Source organism: Haliotis rufescens, unplaced genomic scaffold, assembly GCF_023055435.1.
Source record: "Haliotis rufescens isolate VD_foot unplaced genomic scaffold, xgHalRufe1.0.p SCAF_6, whole genome shotgun sequence".
NCBI lineage: Eukaryota > Metazoa > Mollusca > Gastropoda > Lepetellida > Haliotidae > Haliotis > Haliotis rufescens.
Window position 1 is genome coordinate 4690561 of NW_025964334.1, and position 23717 is coordinate 4714277.

A 23717-nucleotide genomic window follows, 5' to 3' on the forward strand; every position below is an offset into this window, starting at 1 on the left:
TACACACATAGTTTACTCAAGTGTCACAAGATGAACATAAACAGGTAAAATCTGCATAAATACTGTACAATATTGCTTAACTCGCCCAAGCCATATCTCCTGTGGGAGCCAGTTTGGGATGATAAATGATACTTCCACCCACATAGCATGATAATATATACACAGGAAAATAGTGGCATTGACCTATCTCTCCATGTCATGATTTGAGACATCTACCCTTTGTGAGAAAAGTTGGGACAAAACAGCTCTAACAATATATGGTGTTCATTACCCTTCCGATAACTGTAAACTTACACCATGACTCAACACAGGATTGTGCCATAGCATCTGAAGACATTGTCAAAATTCAGTAAATGTTGAAATATATCCCTCATAATCATACCATGAACAAATGACTGAAAATATAAAGTTATAACCAGAGAGACATTCTTTTGTCAAGAATTTGAAATTCACTCGTATTTCAGCCATATGTGTGACCTCATTTGAAACAACTGACGTCTGATGATAAGCCAGTTGTGTTGTGTGTATCTGGAAATATATGCATTTATTTTTATTTTTATTTTTTATTTTTTGTACAGGTTGCACATGGTTACAGTTGCAAAGATAACATAGATCTTTTAAACATGACCTTAGACAATAAATAGGTGATGACACAATGACAGAATTTATAGAAGTATGGTAGTCAATTCTGGAACTAAGATGGCTGAACATTTTGAAAGGACATAGTATCTGGAAACAAACATTTGATTCATAACTTTAATAGAATAAACATCACATAAGCCTAAGTCAAGTATCTAATGTCTCCCTTTAAAAAAACAACCAGTAGGATGTAGTGAAGCATTCTTAGTCTGAAAACCCTGTGGATATTTACGGTACTACGTCACGTGGTATACACACAAAGGGTATTGCCCAATACTCATTCAAAAATCTGAAACAATTTCACTGGGAACACGAACAGGTAACCATGGTAACCAGGTTTCACTGTAAATATAAATTAGATCATAACTCAGTGTCCCAACTTCACTGTCTTGGGGTACACCGGGACTGGTATAGTATTTGAACCTGTCAACAGTAGGGATCCCTAAATCTATGATACTTACATTAGGGCTGTGACAAGATCCTTTTCACTGTCATCCTTAATGTCAAACTCTGATATTGATTAACACAGAGGTTTCACTTACTGTAAATTGTCATGATATATTTTCTAAAACAAAAGAAGTGTCAACAAAAATCAAACCACACTGGCAATTCTTACCAGATCAGGTAAACAGCCGACAACCTTATAATAAACAGCTCACAGAATAGAATAATAAGTACCTCGGATTTGCGTAAACGTCAACAAAGTATCCCTGTTCCAATGCGTAGTCTCCACAGGCATGGTTTGTGATAACAAGATACACCCAACTATCCAGGCGTTCTATAAGCAACTGTGGCGTCACAACACAGTCCTGCTCCAACCAACCCTGATCTGCTCTCTACACCCAACTATCCAGGCGTTCTATAAGCAACTGTGGCGTCACAACACAGTCCTGCTCCAACCAACCCTGATCTGCTCTCTACACCCAACTATCCAGGCCTTCTACAAGCAAAGGTGGCGTCACAACACAGTCCTGCTCCAACCAACCCCTAATCTGCTCTCTACACCCAACTATCCAGGCCTTCTACAAGCAAAGGTGGCGTCACAACACAGTCCTGCTCCAACCAACCCTGATCTGCTCTCTACACCCAACTATCCAGGCCTTCTACAAGCAAAGGTGGCGTCACAACACAGTCCTGCTCCAACCAACCCCTAATCTGCTCTCTACACCCAACTATCCAGGCCTTCTACAAGCAAAGGTGGCGTCACAACACAGTCCTGCTCCAACCAACCCTGATCTGCTCTCTACACCCAACTATCCAGGCCTTGTACAAGCAAAGGTGGCGTCACAACACAGTCCTGCTCCAACCGACCCCTAATCTGCTCTCAGTCTCAGGTCAGTGTATTTCCCACCAAGTCCTACATCAGTGTTGGAGCCAGTACAATGGGGTACATGAACCGTATCAACTTGCTGCCCCAGTCCCCACCAACTGCATCTATTTGTGGGGGTGTACAGATTGTCTCCAAAATAGGAATACGGTTAAGAGTTCACTGACATAAATTCTGAAAGGCTAAATGTCCTAATTGTGTGCCATTTAACTTATCTGTGCTATTTTCCTTACCATAATCAAAAACCATGTAGTTATGAATCATGATGAAAATATGTAATTTCCTTCACAAAAGTCCTGAATAAACTTTTGAAACAATATACAGCTATATATTCATTAATGACAACATTAATAATCAGGAGCATACAAAAGATGATATTTCATGACCGACACAAAAAACGTTTTCATGGGACGGTAGTGATTCATCTGTCAAGGTAGTGATTCATCTGTCAAAGTTGTCGACAAACATCAGCATGTATTGTTTACGTTCTGTTTTCACTATGAAAGGTCAGTATTAATGGCCTTTGTACCTGGTGATGATGTGAACTGGCTGGTGGGTGTTGTTAGACCCTAATCTGTCAGGGCTGGGCTGAGAGGTTTGAGGTTAGGCAATGTTGGTCCAGGACAAGAACAGCCTTCGGGACCAACCATTTTATATTTGTGTGTGTGTGTGGGGGGGGGGGGGGGGGGATTTGTTCCAGAAGTACTTAAAAACAAAAAAGTTTTCCTCATGTTTTACACATGGTGGTTGTCGTGAAGCAAAATTAATGTTTTGTGTAAAATCTGTTTTTTTGCTGCTTCTTTCAGTGGCGATTATATTGACCTAAAACAATTTTTTCCCACAAAAGTCCCAGCCAAGCCCCCTAAGATGGATGGTCCAAAGGAGACTACACAAGTTTAGGAAAGTTTTTGAAAACTCAGTGAAAGTACACATTATTTTTTACAGTCATATTTAAAATGGTGGCGACCATGTTTAAAACACAACAAAAATGCTTATAACATTGATACATAGTTGTATTTGCTGTTTTTGACGGCTTGACATATTTATCACAATCAACACACCCCAGGGTATATTCATTTATAAACTAGTGATTAGTATGGTTGCCCTGGAGACACAGGTACATTTTAACCATGCCATTGTGAGTTTTACATGACAGGTTAAAACATGGGGTATTTGACACTCAAATATATGATATAACAAACACTGGTTTCCATTTTTTTTAATTTGAAGTCAGAAGGAATGGGTGCATTGTCAGAAAGAAAAGCCAACATCAATGACTTGTAGTGTAACCATAGAGTTCTAGATAGTTTTAGTCATTAGACAATATATCACGTGACTAACGACGGGTCCGGGTAGTCCTGTGGGTACCCGGGTCCTACTCAGTACACGCCCGACCCGGGTACCCGAGTTACCCATCCCAGCCCTAATAAATTTATAAGAATAACAAGAGGATTATCAGGTGGAATAAGATATTAGAAGCGCCCAAGATATTAGAAGCGCCCTGTACTAATCCATCTGCAGCATCCTTTCAGGACAGGGGCCATGAACACTAACTGTGAACCCTACAACTGAAATGTCCGTCACATTCAGGAATCTACCAGTGTGGTTACAGCCCTCACCTGTATCCACAGGGGCTGGCAACTAAACATTAGCAGCTACAGTCCATGGTCACACTTTAAAGGAAGGATATGTTAAGGTCAACTTACCAAGTTGTTTGAGTATGAATTCAACAATGTTCACTGTAATACCACAATAAAACTATACACTCATTTCAAGCCAAAGTTTTAGCTACACAATGAGACATAGAAGAAGACAATAGAAATCTTACTTTGGGAGCGAGTGTCTTCAAAAGCTCAAAATATTGTGATGTTTTACTCCAAGGAAAACACGCCACTAATCCTTTATCGACACATGATGCTGGTTGCATCTAGAGGTGAGACGACCTGTACTACCATCTGTCACTTCTACCCAGCCTAACAGGTAGACTACTATCTAGATCTATAATCACAATGTGCCTTCATACAGCCGTAGTCAACATCCCAGTGGTTGATTACGGAGCAAGAACAACGATATCAGTTATATGTCATACCACAATCAGCCTGACATTGTAACATTCTGATTATGCACCATATCCAAACAGTTCAAAAACAGGTACACAATCTTGCTGAAAATGTTACAAATATTTTCTTCAGTCAGATTATTTTACACCACTCAAGTGCTTCTGATGCTACACTAAGTCACACACTTGTGACACCATAGTGACCACAGTGACCACATGTTCATGCATATATACTACATCACCTGCTTGTGAAGTCTTGTTCAAAGAAAGGAATACCAATATATTCGTTCATTCGTTTCTAGAATAAATTAATTTCAGTTTTCAAGAGTAGGTGGGCTTTCAATATTTACCAGTGGGGGGTGGTCGTAGGCTTGGAGTGGGGGGTTTGGGGTAGGCTTGGAGAGGAGGAATTGGGGGTAGGCTTGGAGTGGGGGTAGGATTGGAGGTGGGGGTTACGGGTTGGAGGTGGGATTGGAGGGGAGGGGTTTGGGGTAGGATTGGAGAGGAGGGGTTGGGGGTAGGCTTGGAGAGGAGGGGTTGGGGGTAGGCTTAGAGAGGAGGGGTTGGGGGTAGGCTTGGAGTGGGGGTAGGATTGGAGGTGGGGGTTAGGGGTTGGAGGTGGGATTGGAGGTTAGGGGTTGGAGGGGAGGGGTTTGGGGTAGGATTGGAGAGGAGGGGTTGGGGGTAGGCTTGGAGTGGAGGTAGGATTGGAGGTGGGGGTTAGGGGTTGGAGGTGGGATTGGAGGGGAGGGGTTTGGGGTAGGATTGGAGAGGAGGGGTTGGGGGTAGGCTTAGAGAGGAGGGGTTGGGGGTAGGCTTGGAGTGGGGGTAGGATTGGAGGTGGGGGTTAGGGGTTGGAGGTGGGATTGGAGGTTAGGGGTTGGAGGGGAGGGGTTTGGGGTAGGATTGGAGAGGAGGGGTTGGGGGTAGGCTTGGAGTGGAGGTAGGATTGGAGGTGGGGGTTAGGGGTTGGAGGTGGGATTGGAGGGGAGGGGTTTGGGGTAGGATTGGAGAGGAGGGGTTGGGGGTAGGCTTGGAGTGGGGGTAGGATTGGAGGTGGGGTTAGGGGTTGGAGGTGGGATTGGAGGTTAGGGGTTGGAGGTGGGATTGGAGGGGAGGGGTTTGGGGTAGGATTGGAGAGGAGGGGTTGGGGGTAGGCTTGGAGTGGGGGTAGGATTGGAGGTGGGGGGTAGGATTGGAGGTGGGGGTTAGGGGTTTGGGGTAGGATTGGAGAGGAGGGGTTTGGGGTAGGATTGGAGTGGGGGGTTGGGGGTAGGCTTGGAGTGGGGGGTTGGGGGTAGGCTTGGAGTCGGGGGTTGGGGGTAGGATTTGAGTGGGGGGTTGGGGGTAGGCTTGGAGTGGGGGGTTGGGGTAGGCTTGGAGTGGGGGCTGCTGGGTGGCTGTAGGGATGGGGGTTTAGATCGGATACACTAACATATTACTGCCCTTTCCATGCTTTACCCATATCAGGAACACTGCACATGAACACTGAATTTGAAATCCGCTAAGAAATATTTGAAGTGTTCTTGTCCAATCCTCCCTAAATTTATTGAAAGGGGACAGCGAGTCACTCCGTGAGACATACAGCCATAGAATATTTAGAGCGGTTACGTAACTCACCTGTATCCACATATATCATGCTGGCTGTATCCACCTGCTCTACAATCTGTGTCACCTGTACATAGCCTGATGCTCAGGTAACTTGCTTGAGGCACATCTGATTGAGAGGGGGGAGAGAGGGGGGGGGGGGGGGGGGGGGGGGCGTGTTGAGGAGGAGGGAAGAAGGGGTGAGAAGGTAAAGGTTGATAGTTATCTCCCTTTAGGGAGTGGTGTTGAGACATACAGTAAAGAATGAGCGTTGAGTAATCATTACTCATTTTTCCTGATTGGGGCCTCGGCGGCCAGCAGGCTTTGACAGTTGTGGAGGAAGTGAGTAAATTAATGAATGGGGACTTATGGAGACAATGACAGATAAAGGACACACATCAACAAAAAGTCATCTAGCCTTGCAATCATAGGACTAGTAGTGCTAAGAAACACCTCCCACATATGACTGACATTATGATTTGTTTGTTTGTTGTTTAACGCCACTCTATTCCAGGTATATGACAGCAGTCTGTAAATAATTAAGTCTGGACCAGACAAACCAGGTAATGATATCATGAGCATCGATCTACGCAATAGGGATACGATGCGGACATCAACCAAGTCTGCGAGCCTGACCACCCAATCCTGTTAGTTGCCTGACAACAAGCATAGTTGCCTTTTTCGGCAAGCATGGGTTGGTGAAGACCTGTTCTATTTCTACCCCACATCTTCATAGGTCTTGACATTATGAGCAATGATCACACCATTCGGGTACAATGACATGCAACCCACCACGTCACTGTGTCTGACCACCCAACCCAATTACTGGCCCCGTACGAGGTACAGTGACAACCGGGGTGTTCTGATGCAGTCTATTACAGATCATAAACATACTGAAGGAAAGTAGAAAGGGAACAGGGCAGTTCTTAGTTTTTTTCCATCTCCACAGGATCATGTTTACACCTGTACATGATCTAATCACAGTGCATTGTTGCTATATCTTTTAATTTTTGGGGGGCATATTTTTCTAGAGTTGGACCAAAGCTCTTACAACTATTCCAGTATTGTCCACATTTACTTTGTCGAAAGATAAACTAAATATCATCTTTATTTGAAAACAGGCTCCTACTGACATACTTCAATTTTGGGGATGGGCTGAAATAGCAAATAAATAATTTATATAATGCTGATGCCGATGCATAGTGCTAGCCCACTGAGATAACATGCTGCAGTTCCACATAAATACCCCACGCAGACACAGTGAAGAGACTCAGAGCCGACCATTTCTCGTTTTATCCCCTTAATGCCAGGTAGAGTAACAACAAGTACCATCTTTTAACATCTTTTGGTATGACGCGGCCGGGAATTGAATCCCAGACATCCTGCTCTCTAGGCTTACCTGCAACCACTTGACCACTGCGGCTGTTCATGACCTAGTCGTAAGGAGAGAGCACCACAGGGAATCAGATTTAGAGTGAGTGAGTTGGATTTAACGCTGATTTTAACAGTATTCCAGCTATATCGCAGCATGTCAGCTTAATGTCAGAGAAAAGGCCGAAGTGATGCAGGTCTCGGACATTTACCACTTCGGTATGGTACAGACAAACCTAGAAACATAATCGGGGCGAACCGGGATTTGAACCCACAATCATAGGTTTTTGGCGTGCCCAAGGGACGCAACTCTGCATAGCAAATCATGGCGCCTTAGACAACTGGGCCACCCGTGCCTCCCTCAGAGTTAGAACAGGCCCCACAATCTATGCTCACGACAAAATGGACAGGGTGGTCAAGCTTGGTGACTTCAGGTTAATAGTGGGTCATCATACCACTACTTTCATTGTTTGAAATAAAGGGGTTGTAGAGTGGAATCCTCCACAATTGTTCCAATACTAACAGTATTCATACTAGTATTAGGGGAGTATTAATCTAGGCAACAACTCATATTAAGTTATAAACTAGAAATATAAAAGACTGAAATATCAAAAAAAATATATATACTTTTCATTGCTTCCGTGTGTAGATGACACCTCCCAAAATCCACAGGAATATGAAAGCCCCACATTTCCTATTAAGTTATACTAGGATATTGACACTCACATTTATTTTGGGTGTCACAGCGTCACAATGGGTTTTCTGTCCATGATTAATACATTTTGATTATGTGATGGGGAATTCATTTCCTCATTTCCACATTCATCATGTAGCGTTATCAGACTTATTATGGTGATCATGCTGACTAAAATTATTTGTCACTTATAATTTCCAGATAATGTTTTGAGCCATTGAGTATTTAAAAATAACAGTCAGTACTTTTACTTTCTGTGGTCAAGTATATTGATTTTTGCATACAGATGAGTAGATTTTTTTCAAAATAATTATTCTTCTGTGCTGTTTCAGGTAACTTCGAAATTGGTTATGCTTGTGTGCTGGCCCAAGTGAGTCTCATGTAGAATAACCTTATAACATGTCTAATGTAGAACAAGCGACATCAGTATATTATTGTTGAGTTCAGGATACATGATGTCAATAAGAAAAGATCCGAAAAGTAGGGCTGGGACGGGTAACTCGGGTACTCAGGTCGGGTAGGTACTGAGTAGGACCCGGGTACCAACAGGACTACCCAGACCCGTGGTTAGTCACGTGATATATTGTTTCAGGACAAAAATTCACAATATAACTACATGGTGACACGACAATTCTAATGTTCGCATTTCTTCATGACTATGAACGCGTTCCTTCTGACTTATATATGTTTGAACAAAGCTGAAACGTCAGTCAATTTCAGTGTATGCATGACCACATCGTTTTATACGTGTATCTAAATACATTCTGCCAGGGCTACTGTCAAACTATTCCCAATCGGACATTTTGTACCTATCTCTTGACACCAACAGCGGGTACCCGGGTAGGGTCGGGTAATAGGGGTGTGGGTACCCAGGTAGTAAAAATGGACTCGTCCCAGCCCTACCGAAAAGATATACGTGTACACAAGCTGAAAAAGCTACAATGGGTAACAAGAAAACTGCATCAACACAGCAGCAAACTTTAATTTGATTTGATTTGATTTCATTTGATTTACAAAATATTCCCCAAAATATTGAACAAGCTGTGAGCTCCCACTGTGATCACTGAAAGGCTGAGAATGGCTGAATGAGATAAAATGAGGAGCGAAAATTGTAAGAGAATATAATATCTTAAAGGAAATTACATTAATTCAAATTTAAATTTAAACAAATTACAATGAAAACATACATTTATTCAGAATGTTACATCAACACATCTAGAAGAAAAAAAACAACTAATTTCAATGTCATATTCATTTACTAGTTCCACTTTTATACGTTTCACTATTGTTTTTACCTCATACGTGGTTTGAATAAAGGTAAAACTGTTGGGTTTTCATTGGGGACTACCATCATAGGATATTTCATTGTCTCTATGGTCTTGGGCTAGCAGACTAGCAGGAATTTTGACGGATGGGACTAAACATTATATTTGACTATATCATGAATGAAATGATTGTGGTGGGTTGGTACTTATTAATTATTAATGTTAGTCATTGTTTAAAGTTCCTTGTTGTCATTCTACTACAGGGGCGGTCGGATAAAACGTTCGCTTTTCATGACGAAGACCCGGGTTTGATTCTCGAAATGGGTACAATGTGTAAAGGGCATTTCTGGTGTCCCCTGCTGTGAAATTGCTGGAATATTGCTAAAAGCAGCGTAAATCCATAATCACTCACTCACTCACTCACCCACTTATTCCACTACAGATCAGTCGAGCTGGACTAGCTACACAATTTGAAGACTAATTAGTAAATAAGTCTGCATTAGTCCTCTGAGATTAAGTCCAAAAACATTTCCTTGTATGTAACATTTGTTATGATGGACTATCTTGGAGATTCAATCTGACTTTCCAATTGAAACAAGTCAGTCACAGGAGATGACATATCCCCCTGGTCTGGTTCAATTTGGAAATGGAGATAAAAATATTGATGTTCAGAATTTTTCAAATCCCATATCATAAAAAAGCACCAGTTCACCACTAGACTGATCTGTATAGCAAGTTTCATCTAGAAATATGTATCGATTTTGGAATTCTGCTCCGGAAACAAGAACTACCCTCCTTTTCAGTATAAGTCCAACAGTATAAATCCAACAGTATAAGTCCAACAGTATAAGTCCAACAGTATAAATCCAACAGTATAAGTCCAACAGTATAAGTCCAACAGTATAAGTCCAACAGTATAAATCCAACAGTATAAGTCCAACAGTATAAGTCCAACAGTATAAATCCAACAGTATAAGTCCAACAGTATAAGTCCAACAGTATAAGTCCAACAGTATAAGTCCAACAGTATAAATCCAACAGTATAAGTCCAACAGTATAAGTCCAACAGTATAAATCCAACAGTATAAGTCCAACAGTATAAGTCCAACAGTATAAATCCAACAGTATAAGTCCAACGGGGGGATAAGAAAGGGTGAAGTGTGCACTTTGTGTAATGATAACTACCGCTCAATATTCACCATAATATACAGGTATGTAAGCAAATACTCACTGTATTAACATCGTTGCACAAAATTAAAATTAACAGCTTCCTACTTTCTAAAATAATTTAACACATGTGGATAAAACATTCCTTTATGAGAAAACCTCATTATTTCTATAGGTGTGTACATATGGCCCTCAGGATCTGTATAATTGAACAAAACCTCTCGATATTGTTATGATTTCGTTGGTTTGTTGTTTAACGCCACTGTGACTCAGCAATAATCCAGTGATTGATATCATGAGCATCAATCCACGCAATTGGGATACGATGACGTGCATCAACCGAGTCAGTGAGCATGACCACTCAATCCCGTTAGTCGCCTTTTACAACAAGCATAGTCACCTTTTACGGCAAGCATGGGTTGCTGAAGACCTACTTTACCCCGGATCTTCATGAGTCGAAATTGTTATGAAAGACAACAATGTGTTCATATGATTGATAATTAGTCTTGACACTAAATGGTATGGCTATAATGTGTCCAAAAGGTTGAGTTTAGAGGTTTTCAGGAAGGTTTTTTCTCATATTTGAAAATGAGCAAGTCTTTGACCTGTTGACCGAAGCTGACATCTTCATCATGTTCTTAGGAGATGTACATAAAAACAACTACCATAAACATATGGCAAAATATGTCTTCAAATGGGTCACAGAATTGCTCATACTTCGATTTTCATTTGAAGATAAAAAAAAATCACTCATCTCTAGCAATGCTTCCATTGTCGGCCATTGGAACATGCTAGAAAATTTTTAGACCAATATTAAAATATAAAAACACTACAAAACCAGAAATTTCAGCATTAGATATTGACACTGCCCAATAGTAAAGGTATCATAAGGACGAGTAGAAATCTGCCATTTTTAGAGGTTTTGCTATATGTTATCTTTATAAGGACTAGTGGACTGGAACTGTTAGTTTCTACCGCTGCATTCCCAGTGGCCCTGGGATGCCCCTTATCACCCCTCCTCTTTTGGTTCAGTCTTTGTCTGCACATTCCAGGTAGGAAACTAAATATACGACAGGTAAAAATACCTATCACACTATTACAAAACATGATCATGGTAAATATCTTACCCAAGATGGTTGACATGTTGATATAAAATCTCCCAAAAACAGAATGGAGTACAGACAATGATTCTCTCATGTTTCAATCAGTCAATCGTCAAGTAGTGAAATGTCTCACCCAGATTGTCCCTCATGACGTTATGGAAGATGTCAGACAGATAGGTCGGGTAGGTATCTGTGTTGACTGACTGAGAGGAGTGATGACACTTGCCAACTGACTGACGGTAACTGTGAACCACAACAGGAGCAGTTTCCTGGTAAGTTGTGTGACCTACTGATCACATGAAACTTACATCACACTGACTCAGACTGGGGAGGGGGGGGGGGGGGAAGAAGGAATCGGGGCACCTAGTTACAGTCACGAAGTTCATTAATTAACTGTGTCACCCTACATTGTGTATATACACTTTAGATCAACAATCGTGTTAAATACATCTTGAAACATAATAGCTATTCTCATAACTCATCTCCTCTGATTCATATTCCCACTTGCAACCAGCATAAGCGAATGACAACAGAATGTTAATCCTGTACAAGAGATAACATGTTCAGTGTACAGTTTCTGTTGTGTAGCTTTAGCATGTTTTAGCATGTTTTAGCATGTTTAAGTTGATAAGTTCCTTCGGGACGTTTGAAGAACACATCTCCGTCTATTAGGCCATTAATTTTTTTTTTGGGGGGGGGGGAGGTTACAAATCCGCCAACTCGGACGGTATAAGAATAAATAAAAAAATAAGTTAACTTGAAATATCACACAAAATAGTTTGATTGAGAAATACGTGAATCGCCTTCTGTTGTCAGATCACATATAACTTCTACCAAGTACCGTATTCGACGTAATAAGCGCCCAGGGCGCTCTCGAAATTAGAAATAGGGGGCTCTTATTAGAATGTTATTTTGGTGAAAAAAACAGAGTTGAAGGATACATTTTGTGGTTTATGCTGACAGCCTGAAATGTTTATGTACGACAGATATATTTTTCCAGAATTAAATACCAACAATTAAGGGTGCATATAACATGCCAGTGACAGATATATTTTTCCAGAATTAAATACCAATAAAATTAAGGGTGCATATAACATGCCAGTGCGTATTATATGCGAATAAATAAGTCTTGTGTACATTGATCAATCGGAAGGGGTGCTAATAGGGATTGTTCACTAGCCAATATCTTAGCAAATGTCGCCGTGGGGCGCTTATTACCTCGAATACAGTATATCTTTTTTCTGTATATTTTTCCTGGATCTTGAAAATGGACATAAACAGGCAGTTCTGAATGGAAAACGATGTCAACGTGGTATTTATGTCTTTTCAGAGCACCATCCGCACCATGGCATATGCAACTGAAATGGCATACTATGGAGAGGATATATTTGTTTCTGTTAGGGTTTTCTTGTGTTAAATATAATATTGAGGTGGAAATGAAATGAAACCGAATCATTTGGAAAAGCTTAGTCTCAAGAACTAGACAGATATCGCATTCGAGGTTGGTATGGGATTCGCCTGCTGTGACCTCCTGTGGGGTTTGTCAGCTCTCCATTGGGCAATTGGCTCAAAAACATGCAATGTGTCACGTTATTTTACACCAACACAAAAGAATTTTTGTCCCAGTTCAGTGTCAATGTATCAACCATCAAAATTCTTTAAACTTTGTTATGAATTAATAGGTCATTTTTCTCATCATATAGAAAAATAAGAATATTTCATTTAAAACATGGAACGTTCAACATTAATCATGCATATGACAGCATCCTGCAAATAATAATGTCTGGACCATAAAAACCAGTGAAACGATATCAGGAAAAAAATCCCTTACGTTTGACGCCTGACCACCCGATCCATCTATGACATTATAGGTTACCCAGGGGACTTATCCCAGGAATCCAGGGGTCAGTTTTATGAGAAAAGGTAAGGTGACAGACCATGAACTGAATCTCCTTGCCAAAAAGAAAATTAAGTCACTTTGAAATGAAATAATAAATTGACACGACCGGTAGATGACAATGTTTAGAAGACATTGTACGGGCTCTTCGTGGTTGAATTACTTCCACTGCTTGAGTACTACCCAATAGAGGAACGACTGTAACATCCTCGACAAAGGTCAGTCGGTGCACACGGAGGACGGAGCACTTGGATGAATGGAGTCAAGATGTGTACATGAGCAAGTGATTCATTCAGCTTGTGTAAGACCTACCTACACAATGAGGATTAGAGCTGTTTTAATTAATTTAATCATTGTTTCATAATGGGAACTGTACATACCCAGACAACACACACAAATTTGAAGAAGTACCTAGACAAGCTATATTACTGAAGACCGGCCATATTACCTTAGAATGGCCTCTTAATTTAGTACCACAATAATTACCGTGGACCATATTAAAGTTCAAAGTGTTATGTCTGTTTGTTGTTGAATGCCACACTCAGCAATATTCCAAATAATAAAACAGCAGCCTGTTCCTAATCAAGTCAGGAGGAGACACGCCCGTTATTCATACACTGAATCAAGATAGCATGTCACTTCTCTGACCCACTACGTTGTTGTTTTCACTGTAAACCTGAAACTCTGAGTCTCTGCTAATATATTGGCTAGTGAACAATCCTAATTAGCACCCCTTCCGATTGATCAATGTACACAGGACATATCTATTTGTGTACAATATGCACTTGTGTTTTATATGCACCCTTAATTATGGGCAATTAAATTCTGGAAAAATATATCTATCGTATATAAACAGTTCAGACCGTCAGCATAAACCACGAAATTTATATCTTTCAACTCTGTTTTGTCCAGCAAAATAACATTCTAATAAGAGCCCCCTATTTCATTAAACGAGTGCTAAGTAATCTATTTCAGCAAGTGTATCATCTTGTATCAATGCAGAAAAAAATAATAAGGTTCAGGGAGTATGAAACAGAGTATTGTGTGGTTATTTACTTATTTCACAGTTTATTTCACGCTTTCTGGTTAACCTCTGCGTTTCCATTTGGAAATCACCTCAAAACAAGTTGTATGCTTAGTTTCGAACACTGCCACATCACCCAGGTATCTCCTGTGCTGGCATATGATCACTGATCATCACCGGCACCTGCTGACAGAGCACTTCCTGGTGGAAGACACTATGTAACAGCTGGCTGTGTGCCATGTGAGTCAGGGAGTGAGGAGATCCTACACAGAATGTTGTTAACGCTGGTGTCGGCAATATTCCACATGTATCATGGCGGTGTGCAGATTATCAAGTCTGGGCAAGAGACAATCAGCCAAGTCACAGACCCCCTCGTGTAATTTAGTTGCTTCTTCAGCAGTAGAAACTAACAGTTTCAGTCCACTAGTCCTTATAATGATAACATATAGCAAAACCCTTAAAAATGGCAAATTTCTGCTAGTCCTTATGAGCAGTTTGGTAGGACGAGAGCCAACTTCTGATGCTGCTCTTAGGACAAAAACAACTTAATATTCTAGAAGTGATGTATGATCTATTTTCCCAGCATTTCCAGGAACTCATTAATATCCCTAAATTTTAAATGGTCAGCCCATTAGGACAAGAAATGGAGTAAGTGAGTGAGTTTGATTTTAACAGTATACCAGTTATATCTTGGAGTGTCAGCTTAATGTGGGAGGAAAGCCCGAAGTGATGCAGGTCTCGGATGTTTACCACTTCGGTGAAACCCATGAGCACGGGTATGGTGCTGACAAACCAAGAAGCATGATCGGGGTGAACCGGATTCAAACCCACAATCATAGGTTTCTGGCGTGCCCAAGGGATGCAACTCTGCACAGCTAATCACGGCGCCTGAGACGATCCAGGAAATGGAATGGTGTGCTTAGTGATCTCTTCTTATATAAACTACAAGCCTTGGTCCCCATCCACAAAACTCTACAGTTTATTATAGGCTTAAAAATGTCATAGCGCTAAGAAAGCTTTGTGCATCAAAGAACAGGCCCTTAGCTAGTCAGTGCTACAACACAACATTTGACCATGTCGACACAATGTCTTGGAACAAGAAACAAAAGCAAATAGTTGCAATTTGTCTACAAGCCTACATGTACATGGACAAACAAGTTAGGGCGTTTGGGGGATATTTTTGTGAAATTGTATACTCAGTCTCCACTACAAAAAAATATCCCAAAACACATTCATGATTCCTAACGTATTTTCACTTCACTTGCTACTATGTAGCACAAAAAGCATGTGCATACACTTTGAAAATTGTTATGAAAATACAATAAAATAAAGTCTCAAATAATGTGTTTCCTTCTTTCAGTCATTAGTTACAAATAGATAAGCTCTGGTTAATTCACAGGTCGACCTGGCTACCAGTGTGAACACTGTTGTTGATGAGTTGCTTTCATTTTGTTGTATTTGTATCATCAGTTTTTGAGTGAGTGAGTGAGTGAGTACGGTTTTACGCTGCTTTTAGCAATATCACGGCGGGGGACACCAGAAATGGGCTTCACACATTGTACCCATGTCGGGAATCGAACCCGGGTCTTCGGCGTGACGGGCGACCGCTTTAACCACTAGGCTACCTGACCGCCCCCATCAGTTTTTGAGGATATCTGGGTTTGATCACAGGGATCAAACTGTTGCACACTTACAATGTGTTACATCCAGAACATTGTGGGAATATCTTTGTGAAATCTCTTGGGCATTGTGGTCTTGGTGCTTATCTAAATGTTATTAATAAAGACATTTCTGCACATTGTACAGTGTGTAATCAGCTTGATAATATAGCTCATTTTTTATTGCATTGCCAAAAGTATGTTAATCAGCGTAAGGGAATGGTGGAGTCTCTAACATTTCTCAATATTGACTTCTCATTGTCTGGTATTTTATGTTCTAGGAATATTGTTCACAATGACTTTCAGAATGCCATTCTCGCTTATATTAAAGCGTGTGGCAGTTTTGATACTTTATAAATATCTAGTTACTTAGCAAACCTTTATTATGGGCAAGGTGTAAATGGGCCTAGTTGCCCGAACACCTATAAAACCTTTTAATGATCAATCAATCAATCTGTCTTACATTTTTTTTGACAGGCCTGCCTGTGTTGGTGTTTTGCTGCCCCTTTGAACAGTATTTCTGTCATGTCACAGCATGTCAGCTTAATGTGGGAGGAAAGCAAGAAGTGACGCAGGTCTTACCACTTGGTTTAAGCACAAAAGCATGGGTACGGTGCTAACAAACCTAGAAACATAATTTGCCAGTAGAAATCCTGGATGTCTAAAAAAGGTGAAAGTCTAAGTTGTTTTTTACAGCGCTCTTATCAACATTCCAGCAATATCATGGCAGGGGACACCAGAAATGGGCTTCACACATTGTACCCATGTGGGGAATCGAACCTGGGTCTTCGGCGTGACAAGCAAACACTTTAACCACTAGGCTACCCCACTGCCCTAACCATGACACAGAAAGAGTCGACTATACAATTATCCTGTAATGAAATACACCACTCAAACTTTGATAAGGATAAACCCTAGTATCAGACAGTACACCAAACTGACCAGTACAGAAAGTGTGGTATGGCTTCATGTCTCTGTATCTCCAACAAATGTTCAGTATTACATATATAAACATGACAAGGCACTGCCAGTAGAAATCAAGAATGTCCACGGTACAAGCGGACATTTTCCTGTAATGTGTATGTAGGGTAATACTGTGGTATCAATATCACCAGCCAGTAACACAAAACCCACAAGTCACTCATTATGTTACACACAACGGGAAATGATAACATTATGTACATAATGTTGTCAGTAGAATAGAGTGCTTGACAAACATTACACATTTCACATCACTTTAGACATTAGCCATAAAACATGTAGTAGCATTGCCCCAAGTAACATTGCATGAATAGTTGTCATTTAAATATCTGGGTAATTTTTGTCAAAGTTTCTAAAATTTAACATCACTTTGTCCGGAAAAATGAAATTTGATGATAAAAAAACAAAGCAGATGACAATAAAACCGATCGCCCAAACGCATCATGGCCATGGTAACCTGATGCACGTGAGTTCCATGCAAATTGAAACGCACATGCGTTCCCCCTTTTCTTGCCCTATAAAAATCCACCCAGATCGGATAACATTCATTCCTTGCTGAATTGCTACCACATGCCAAGATTGACAAGAAATCAGCGACACAAAGCCCTTGGACAATTGCAAGCTGGACAAGTAGCCAATGCATTTCAAGTCCACGTAAGGACCATATACAGGCTCCAGCAACGGTACCAGACCACCAACACTACAGATGACCGACCACGTAGTGGAAGACCAAGACCAACCGATGCCAGGATCGTCAGATTGTGCGACAGCATCTTCAAGATCGCTTTGTTACTGCTTCAGAAACTGCTCGACAGACCATGGGGACACACCAGCGACACATTAGTGAGGACACCGTGCATCGATGACTGACGAGCAGACACCTACAATGTCACAGGCCACACCGAGGACCCATTCTGACACCAGGTCATCGCCGGGACTGTCTTCAGTGGGCAACACAGCACTAGCATTGGCGCCAGTAGCAGTGGAGAAGAGTCCTCTTCTCAGACAAGAGCCGTTACTGTATCTCAACAGCAGATGGCAGAGAGAGCGTCTGGGAAACGTTATTTGGATGCTTGTGTTGTTGAGAGAGACTCGTGGGGTGGTCCGAGCATCACTGTGTGGGGTGGAATTGGTCTTGCACAGAGGGTCTGCCCTGTGGTCTTCCAGAACATTGGTCCAGGGAGAGGCAATGGTGTCACAGCAGCTCGGTACATTGATCAAGTCTTGAGACCACATGCCATACCTCATTTGGCACGTCGCCGCAACCACGAGTTTCAGCCATGCCCACACTGCAAGAGGAATAAGAGGCTTCCTCCAGCAGAATGGCATCAGAACCATGCAGTGGCCTGCCCTCAGTCTCGATTTAAATCCCATTGAGCAACTTTGGGACGAGATTCAAAGACACTGAATGACGTCCGACTAAGGCCGACAACTGCAGCTGAACTGCGTCAGGCTTTCCTCAAAGTGTGGGCTCAAGTGCCTATGGCTTTCATCAACCACCTCATCCATTCCATGTATCGACGTTGCACGGCAGTCATTAATACACATGGCGGACACACGAGATACTGACTTGTGATACCATTTTCTCAGAGACTAGTGTTGTGTTTCACTTTAAGAACATTTGACACTTTAATTTCAAGCTTGATGATCAGTTTTGCCAAGTTTAATCTTTTTAATATGTCTCAAAGTATGTTTACAGTGTTTAGACAAATAAGGTTTCTCCTATATCTATCCATGGTGACGTTTCTTTTGTGGTTCAGTATATAACAACGAAGTAATCAGGTCAGTAATATAACAGCTGTGAGTAATAAGGTTGGTAATATAACAGCTATAGGTAATCAGGTCAGTAATACAACTGCTGTAAGTGAGTGAGTGAGTATTGTTTTACGCCGCTTTTAGCAATATTCCAGCAATATAACGGCGGGGGACACCAGAAATGGGCTTCACACAATGTACCCATGTCGGGAATCGAACCCGGGTCTTCGGCGTGACGAGCGAACGCTTTAACCACTAGGCTACCCGACCGCCCCTCTGCTGTAAGTAATCAGGTCAGTAATACAACAGCTGTAAGTAATCAGGTCAGTAATATAACAGCTATAGGTAATCAGGTCAGTAATAAAACAGCTGTAAGTAATCATGTCAGCAATATAACAGCTGTAAGTAATCAGGTCAGCAATATAACAGCTTTGAGTAATCAGGTCAGTAATATAACAGCTGTAAGTAATCAGGTCAGTAATATAACAGCTGTAGGGAATTCAGGTCAGTAATATAACAGCTGTGAGTAATCAGGTCAGCAATATAACAGCTTTGAGTAATCAGGTCAGTAATATAACAGCTGTAAGTAATCAGGTCAGTAATATAACAGCTTTGAGTAATCAGGTCAGCAATATAACAGCTTTGAGTAATCAGGTCAGTAATATAACAGCTGTAAGTAATCAGGTCAGTAATATAACAGCTGTAAGTAATCAGGTCAGTAATATAACAGCTGTGAGTAATCAGGTCAGCAATATAACAGCTTTGAGTAATCAGGTCAGTAATATAACAGCTGTAAGTAATCAGGTCAGTAATATAACAGCTGTAGGTAATCAGGTCAGTAATATAACAGCTGTAAGTAATCAGGTCAGTAATATAACAGCTATATGTAATCAGGTCAGTAATATAACAGCTGTAGGGAATTCAGGTCAGTAATATAACAGCTGTGAGTAATCAGGTCAGTAAGATAACAGTTGTAGTAACCAGGTCAGTAATATAAAAGCTGTAAGTAATCAGGTCAGTAATATAACAGCTGTGAGTAATCAGGTCAGTAATATAAAGGTTGTAAGTAATCAGGTCAGGAATATAACAGCTGTGAGTAATCAGGTCAGTAATATAACAGTTGTAGGTAACCAGGTCAGTAATATAACAGCTGTAAGTAATCAGGTCAGGAATATAACAGCTGTGAGTAATCAGGTTGGTAATATAACAGTTGTAGGTAACCAGGTCAGTAATATAACAGCTGTAAGTAATCTGGTCAGTAATATAACAGCTGTATGTAATCAGGTCAGTAATATAACAGCTGTGAGTAATCAGGTCAGTAATACAACAGCTGTAAGTAATCAGGTCAGTAATATAACAGCTATAGGTAATCAGGTCAGTAATATAACAGCTGGCAGTAATCAGGTCAGCAATATAACAGCTGTAAGTAATCAGGTCAGTAATACAACAGCTGTAAGTACACAGGTCAGTTATATAACAACTATAGGTAATCAGGTCAGTAATATAACAGCTGTAAGTAATCGGGTCAGCAATATAACAGCTGTAAGTAATCAGATCAGCAATAAAACAGCTGTAAGTAATCAGGTCAGTAATATAACAGCTGTAAGTAATCAGGTCAGTAATATAACAGCTGTGAGTAATAAGGTTGGTAATATAAAGGTTGTAGGTAACCAGGTCAGTAATATAACAGCTGTAAGAAACTACAAAACAACCTCAGGGCTACGATGACCGTAAGCCTATGTTAAATCAGGTCAGTAATACAACAGCTGTAAGTAATCAGGTCAGTAATATAACAGCTGTAAGTAATCAGGTCAGTAATACAACAGCTGTAAGTAATCAGGTCAGTAATACAACAGCTGTAAGTAATCAGGAAAGTAATATAACAGCTGAGTGACCGAGTACAACAAGCATATGTTCCTATTTCAACCTAGAATCCCTATTGGGGAACAGTTTAATGAGTAACATAAGGGTCCAGCACTGGGGGCTGTTGTTTCTTGGAATGGAAACATAAATATCATCAATCCTTCACTTGTATACATGAGGTTCTATCATCACCAGTGATCGTTGGTGGTTCAAAAGAGAATCACAGATTCATTGTTTGGAAAAAGAATGTTGCATTATTGACAGAAGACACTTTTGTATTACATTCATAAACTCATAAACTAATTTTTTCTAGGCTCAAATGCACATCAAACTTCCAACATAATCAAGTTACACTCAATGGATAAATGATCCTCAACTGTCAACTATACTGGATTGATCAATGTGCATATAGGTAGCAGTGATGAAGCATTTAGTCATCCACAGCATGCTGTTTCAGGGGATGATGATTGATGAATGGGTGGAAATAGCTAGTTAATGTCTAGTAATCAATTAAATCATTCAAGGCTTCTGCCCTGCCGGTCTAGTCATAAACAATGCCTCAGCTTTGACCATCGTAACCCTCAGACATACTGTGACACGGTTTTACTCGATGCACAATGTGTGTCCAGTACACATAAATGTCGAGAATGGATGCAGAAAATGTAATACTGCGTCCCGAGGGACACACAATAACATTCATTGTACCTACAGCGCATCAAGAGCAGTTATGGGTGTCTTGTTATTTTTAACCCATCAATCATGACCACTGTCTACATGATCATTGGTTGAGTCCAGTCTGTAAAGTAGGTATCTTAAACATAAAGTACACTACACCATTTCATTAATTTACAGGATCCTCATATTGCCTGCAAGAACCTTTAAACTTAATTATCGCAGGTCCCCTGAACCTCCTCTTTTGTAGAACCCTGCTGTGATACATCATCTTAACGTAGAAGGAAACTATCTTGACAAGTCATCATTGTTTCCCACCAGTATTTTATGAAGGGTGGTATAATACACATGTATTTAAAAAAGCAACCTGTCAGTTGCAGACACAAGTTATTCCCTGCATTACACATTATGTCAATAAACTTAATGTAAGAGGGTCCATAATATTATTAATAAACCAACTTTTGAAATTATCATACAATCAATCCAGCCATAGAAAATATCTGGAGTGAGTGAGCACGGTTGCAAAATACTGGCCCCAGTCTTGATAACATATAAGTACCCCAACTGAGAAAATGAAATTCTGCTGTCATCAGCATATTCCTAACACACACAAAATTACTTGAACTAGACAAGTTTCTTTTTTGTAATCTGTTAAGACATGCTGAAGCCACACCCCTCACGACACACTCTTCCTAACTGTCAGTACTCCCATCAACAGAACCCATGTATCATGGCATTAGGTACCTCTAAAGCTAGCAAATCACTTCGGGAAAATACTAAATTGTGGTAATTTGTCCTATAAACAAGTTTAAGGGCTGAAGAAAACACATACATACTATGGCACATCTTATAAAGGTTTGAAGGGGGTGGCAGCATATCAAAAATAAAAAAGGGACATTTCTAAAGTAACTTGTGATCGGATAACATTTTGTTCACATCGTAATATTTACCGAGGTTCAGTTCCTACAATAGTAAATTCAATACATTTATGAATCAACAGTTTTCTTCCAAGTCACTGTCTCCTAAGACATCAACATTCAAACACAACAAATAACAAAATAAACTTTCATACTGGGTCCGAAGTTACTTATACCACCCTGAAATTAAAACGATGACAACAGAACTTTTTGGATTTGAAACGGTGTATATAATTAAAGAAAAAGGCACCAAAGGTTCATACCATGCTCGTACATAAACTGCCATATTATTGCCCTTCATGATAGCCCATCTGGAATACTTTACAAAACACTAAATGTCACCAGCTGACTTACCCAATCTGTCCACCATTTTGAATGTTTTCTGAGTCACAAGGATACGCGATGTCCCAGAAGAAAATTAGCAGGTCCGCTATGAGGCGAATAGAGTAGTTTCCCTTGAACCACAGACTTGAAAAGAGATGGTCTCTGTAAATGGCCTCAGGTCTCGGTTTACATGGGTGCGGAATATATATATTTGGATAAGGAATTTTACGAAACTCTTTTCCCTAGTCTTATTCGAGAAAAGTATTTTTAAATATCAGAAATATCATATGCACATTTTATATAACTTTAATGTGTGTAGAAGGCCCCTTGTCAAATGTGTTTGTGCAAATCATTGGAAAAGAGGTCTTATATCATGTACGTAGACACCCTGATTTTGAAACATAGATTTGTTTTACTGTGGTTATGAAGTAAACTAATGGCGGCTATTACCATTTATTATTATCGGAACTTTCTCTGCAGCACCTAAAATATCCTCATCTGTGTACCTTTCAACTAATTTACTCTCAGCAGGATCAAACAGATAATGAAGCATCTATTTCAACAACTATCCCCCAAACACAAAGAAAACATATGTAACGGTCCGCAGAAAATCCGGCATGTCAGTCCTTCCAAATGGACAAAGATAAAGTTATCTGGGGGTGCAGGCTAAAACGGCACCTCAGCAAAACGTCGGGCGAAAACGGCAGCTCTATTTTTACTAACGATAAGAGCGATTTATGTAGTGGTATATATGCTTTATTTACATGCTTTATTGTGTAATGTTGCAGTATTTATGCTTTATTTACATTGTCTTGTCTTCCACAGTTATTCACAGATTTATAATAAATAATATATATATATTATACAATAATAAATAAATGCACTTTGACATTGAGTTGATTTGAGTAAAGGTACTTAAAACTTCAAAGTATGTGATGTTTTCACAATAAGTTTATTGGCACCTCCCAATCAGAGTCGGCGAGTAAGTTGGAGTAGATGCTAATTTCTACTGTAAACTTGTTTACAATAATTGTTCTTTGTGAATTTGTTCGAGAATAGTTAGTTCCCTCTACGTGGCACAATTTCGATTACCGTTTATCGTCAGTCCTTCAATAGTACTGGGAGTTCATTCATACCGGGACCGTGAAGATCCGGGGTAGAACAGGTCTTCAGCAATCCATGCTTGCCGTACAAAGACGATTATGCTTGTCGTAAGAGGCGACTAACGGGATCGGGTGGTCAGGCCCGCTTACTTGGTTGATGCATGTCATCGTATCCGAATTGTGTGGATCGTTGCTCATGATATCAACCACCGGATTGTCTGGTCCAGACTCGATTATTTACAGACCGCCGTAATATATAGCTGGAGTATTGCAGAGTACGGCATTAAACAACAAACAAACAGAAAACAAAA

At 40.4% G+C, this 23717-nt stretch overlaps 1 protein-coding gene across 7 annotated transcripts in view; it reads right to left on the reverse strand.

Annotated features, from left to right (window-relative positions):
* Positions 1 to 22397, reverse strand: part of LOC124120068 (pleckstrin homology domain-containing family F member 2-like) — a 51723-nt gene extending 29326 nt beyond the window's left edge. Inside the window, exon 1 of one of the 7 annotated variants that reach the window (XM_046482793.2) lies at positions 22334 to 22397. In XM_046482793.2, coding sequence (XP_046338749.1) covers positions 22334 to 22349 — 16 coding nt within the window. In that variant the 5' untranslated portion in view covers positions 22350 to 22397. The other 6 variants (XM_046482791.2, XM_046482794.2, XM_046482789.2 and 3 more) reach the window with 6 other exon arrangements.
* Between the last annotated feature and the right edge of the window lie 1320 nt (positions 22398 to 23717).